The sequence below is a fragment of the Chaetura pelagica genome, unplaced genomic scaffold, assembly GCF_000747805.2.
Source record: "Chaetura pelagica isolate M959 unplaced genomic scaffold, ChaPel_1.0 scaffold152, whole genome shotgun sequence".
Taxonomy (NCBI): Eukaryota; Metazoa; Chordata; class Aves; order Apodiformes; family Apodidae; genus Chaetura; species Chaetura pelagica.
In genome coordinates, this window is record NW_009952434.1 from 422,180 (window position 1) to 426,740 (window position 4,561).

At 57.0% G+C, this 4,561-nt stretch overlaps 1 protein-coding gene across 1 annotated transcript in view; it reads left to right on the forward strand.

Moving 5' to 3' along the window:
* The window catches only part of ETNK2 (ethanolamine kinase 2), a 10,870-nt gene extending 9,443 nt beyond the window's left edge, over nt 1-1,427 (forward strand). The window contains exons 10-11 of the mRNA XM_010008313.1: nt 596-744; nt 1,384-1,427. Coding sequence (XP_010006615.1) covers nt 596-744; nt 1,384-1,427 — 193 coding nt within the window. The remainder of the gene's footprint in view (nt 1-595; nt 745-1,383) is intronic.
* Nucleotides 1,428-4,561: the final 3,134 nt, after the last annotated feature.

The window sequence follows — 4,561 nt, forward strand, 5'->3', positions numbered from 1 at the left end:
ATTTCGTCTGGAGAAAAGGAAGCTTAAAGGGGAGACTTTCTCAGTCTCTGCTACTCACTGAAAGGAGGTTGGAGTGAGGGGGGGTTGGTCTCTTCTCCCAAGGAACAAGTGATAGAACAAAAGAAAACGGCCTCAAGTTGTGCCAGGGGAGGTTTAGATCAGGTATTAGAGGAAACTTCACTGAAAGGGTTGTCAGGCCCTGGAACAGGCTGCCCAGGGCAGTGGTGGAATCATCATCCCTGGAGGGATCTAAAAGCTGTGTAGATGTGGTGCTGAGGGACACGGGTTAGTGGTGGCACTGGCTGTGCTGGGTTGATGGTTGGACATGATGATCTTAAAGGTCTTTCCCAACCAAAACAATTCTGTGATTCTCTTCTATGATTGTAAGGGCTGTGTGTGTGCTTCCAGTCAGAGGGCTGATCCCTGGCTGGTGCACACCTGGAGCTGCAGGGCTTTCACTCACCTGGTCGTGCATGGGGGGAGCCCTGTGGTCACCTCACTTTACCCTGGAGAAGTTCACCCTTTCACCCTTCTGTCCCCTGGGCATGGCTCCCCTCACAGGTGTGAAGGAGGTGGATTATCAGCTCTTCCCCAGCAAGGAGATCCAACTGCAGTGGTTGCACTTCTACCTGCTGGCCTACAAGCAGCTCACCCAGGGGGACCCAGGCAGCTTGGGGGTGTCTGAGGAGGAGCTGGAATCTCTCTACGTGCAAGTGAACAAGTTTACTTTGGTGAGTGGTGGAGGTGGGATGGAGCCAGGCTCTCCCAGGGGCTGCCTGTGGGATGGGTTTTTCCCTGTTCTTGGGTGAGTTGGGGCTTTGTTCTGCTGCTTGGCTGGTGAGGATGGGGGTGCAGGTACCAGCCTGGGGGCTTGGGGGCATCTGGGGCAGGAAGGTGGCCCAAAGAGACCTGCTGCACCTCGGGCAAGGTCAGAGGTAATGTTGACAGTCTGCAATCCCACTGACACGTGCCAAGGGACAGCGTGTCTCTGATAGCCTGATAGACCTTGGTACAGCTGAGCATGAGGAAATCCTGTCTGGTAAATGCCATGGGCAGGTGGAGCCAATTTTCTGGAAACTTATGACAAAGTCTTGTCTGGAGCTGGCAGGAGGGATGTCCCAGGTGCAAGTGCAGAGGCGGGTACCCTGAGCTTGCTGTGTGGCTGTTCAGCAGCCTTCCTGCTGGAATCCTTTGCTGGGGCTGGGACCAGCTTCTGGAGCATAGAAGAGCACACGTGTGGGCCAGCCCCAGCTGGCTGCCACCCCATGTCCTGTCATCACAGCCACAGAACTTCTGGGACCCAGGCAGGAGAGGCAGAAGCAACTCATCCCACAGGCAGGGACACTTTGTGCCTGTTGCTCATCCTTGTTTTGTCTGTTGCAGGCATCCCACTTCTTCTGGGCATGCTGGGGCCTGATCCAGGATAAATACTCTACCATAGACTTTAACTTCTTAAGGTGAGTGTGCCGGGGCTGGGGGGCGTTTGCTCCCAGCACAGTTCAGGGTTCAATGACTGAAACAAGAGGATCCCAATGATCCCTCTGTGCTGGAGGGATCATCCAAGGCCAGAGCACACCGGGCTGGGGACATGAGCATCTCATGTCTGTCCCTCTCTCCTCTCTCCTGGCAGATATGCAAAGCTAAGGTTTAAACAGTACTTCAAGATGAAGCCAGTGGTCACAGCCCTGCAGATTTCCAAATAGCATCTCCAGCACATGAGACCCTGAGCTATTTTTGTCCTTGCTGCCTCCCCCTTGCCCCTTCCCCACCCCAGCTGGGGGTGAGGGCAGGTCCTGATGATGGGAAGGGGGAAAGAAGCTCTGACCTGGCCATCGATTAAAGGAGACCCTGGACATACCTGAGACTGGACCATGAGATGCTAGAGAGGACCACAGCCTCGGAGAGGCCCCTGCCTATGCCAGGAAGCCTTTGCCATCGCCTTAACGCTGAGCCCCGCTCGGCCCCGGTGCCCGGCAGGTCCGTGCTTTGCTGCCACTGCTGCTGCCTGGCCTGGCACCAGGTTTGTCCCCTCTGTGCTGTCCCCGAGGGGGGAAACGGGTCCCCCCCAATCTGCTCAGGAGCCCCCAGAGCTGCACAGCTGCTTTAGCTGCCCCCACACTCGCTGTGCCCGTCGCCTTCACTGCTCCCTCCATCCCCTCCTGCCCTGCCTGCTCGGTACCTCCTGGGCTCCCACCCCAAACCAGCACAGCTCTTGGGTTGGTCTTGGCCCTGGGCTTGGGGCTGTGTCTGAGCACAGGACCCTTTCCCACGAGGGGTGGGTGCTGCTGCCTTCTGGCTAAGGTGGTGCAGAGCAGGGAGGGGAGGTGACAGCCATGACCGCAGGGGACTTGCTGGGTTCCTGCACCCCTTGGGGTGTGCTCAGCAAAGCTGCCTTGGCTTTTTCCCACAGCCCTGGTCCCTCAGACCCCTGTTAGCTCCCATCGTAGCTTCCCTTGTAGCTGCCAAAGCAAGGGGCTCCCAGCTCTGCCTTGGCCAGAGGGGTCAGTTCTGCTGCTCCCGTGGGCAGTCCCTGTGCTCCTGCTGTGTCCCCACCTGGGACTCTGGCTGGAGGTTGGACAAAGCCAACCAGCTCCATGAGCTGGGCACAAGCTTCATCCCTTATTCAGCTGCTTCCCCCATCACAGGCCCCAGGAGGGTGATCTGAGCCTACTGAGCACTGCCCAGCTCATGACAGTGGTTGTGCATCAAATTGGGGTGGAATCAGACCCCTCTGTCCCTGCCTTGGCCGCTCAGCAAGTGCTGTGGGGACGAGGTGGCTGGTCCCCTCTGCATGGACACAGGAACCTGCCCCAGCAAGAACTGGGACTTGTTGCATCTCATGTTCATTTTGGTGCAAAATAAAAGCTGCTGGAAGCTGGAAATGGGGAATGGTAGGTCTGTGGGGATTGGGCAGGGCTTGTCCTGGAGCAGGGACAGCACCCCTGGGACCTGGCAGTGTGCTCAGCCCTTCTCCTGCAGCTGGTGCTGCCCCCTCAGAGGGTGGGCTCAGTCCCCCTGTGCTCCTGAGTGCCTTTGGGTGCTGCAGGGACCAGTGGCTGTGCAGCACAGGAGGGAGTTTCCATCCAGCACCCACTGCTGCTCCCCTGCTGGCAGCAACTGCTGGGGATTGTCCTTGTCCCAGAGTGATGCCCTGGGCTTTAACCCAACCTCCTTCAGAGCTGATCCTACATCTTCATCCTGGGCCCTGCTGGGCTGTGGCTCTGGGAAGAGCAGGTTGGAGCACGTGGCTGCAGCAGGCACTGGGTGGAAGAGGCTGAACCCTCAAACCTGCTGTCATGTGGGGTTAGACCTCAATTCAACACAGGTGAGAGAGGTGGAGGAGAGGGGAGCAAAGTGGGACCCACCAGGGATGGACATGGCAGGAGAAAGAGAAAATGGCCTCAAGTTGTGCCAGGGGAGGTTTAGATTGTTTTTTTAGGAACAATTTCTTCCCCCAAAGGGTTGTCAGACCCTGGCACAGGTGGTCCAAGACAGGTGGCATTACCATCCCTGGATGGATTTCAAAGCTATATAGATGTGGTGCTGAGGGACAGGGGTTAGTGGTGGCCTTGGCAGGGCTGGGTTAATGGTTGAACTTGTTGATCTTAAAGGCCTTTTTCAGCAAAAACAATTCTGTGATTCTATGAAAGCTGAGAAATAGCACAAGAGAAAACATCACAGGGAGCAAGAGCCTGAGGAGGGGCCTGTGCTGGAAGAGGGGCAGGGAAGGGGGGACACAAGCACCCCCATCTCTGCCCTTCCTCCTCCCTGGCCAGCCCTCTGCTCTCCCTGAGCCCAGGTCAAGTCCAGACCCAGACCTCTGCTCCAAAAAGTCACCTTTATTGTGCCAAGGGGTGTGTGTGGGGGGGGCAATTGTAAACAAGTATGTGAAATATACAGGTTAAGTTACTCGTTGTCTTATTAACAAAATAAAGCTCTATCTATATTTACAGTCTTTAAAAAGAAAAAACAACAAAACAAAATAAATGCAAAACAAAAACACAAAAAAGCCCCAAAACAAAAACACCAAAAAAAAGACACAAGGGAGAGGAAGAGCTGCATGTTTGTCAGGCTCATCTCCTTCCCTCTGCAGCCAATCCCACCCTGGGAACAGGGACCCCAGTCCCAGCCAGAGCAGCACAGGGAGGGGGAATAAATAAAGCACTGACAAGGGCAAGAGAGGGGAGAGGGGTTTGGGGAGTGGGTGAGGAGGCAAGATGCTCCCCCTTGGATGAACAGCCCCTTGGAGTGCAGGGCAGCAGCACCCGATGCTGTGGAGCTGCTGCTCAGCCCCCCACCCTGTGCTGAGCACAGGGATCTGCTGCAAACCCCCAGGGCAGGGTCTGTGCCCCTGCCTGGAGCCCCGGGCAACCGCGGCTGCTTCTGCCCCCCGGGAAGGTCCCTCTGCTGGGACCTGGTGGCTGCGGCTGGAGCTGCGGGGCCCGTTTCTGGCTGTTGCCACAGGGCGGTGCATGGACACTGTGCACAGCCGGACCCTGCAGGCACAGGCAGACACTGCAGGCACAGGCAGACCCTGCAGGCACAGGCAGGCACCGCCACG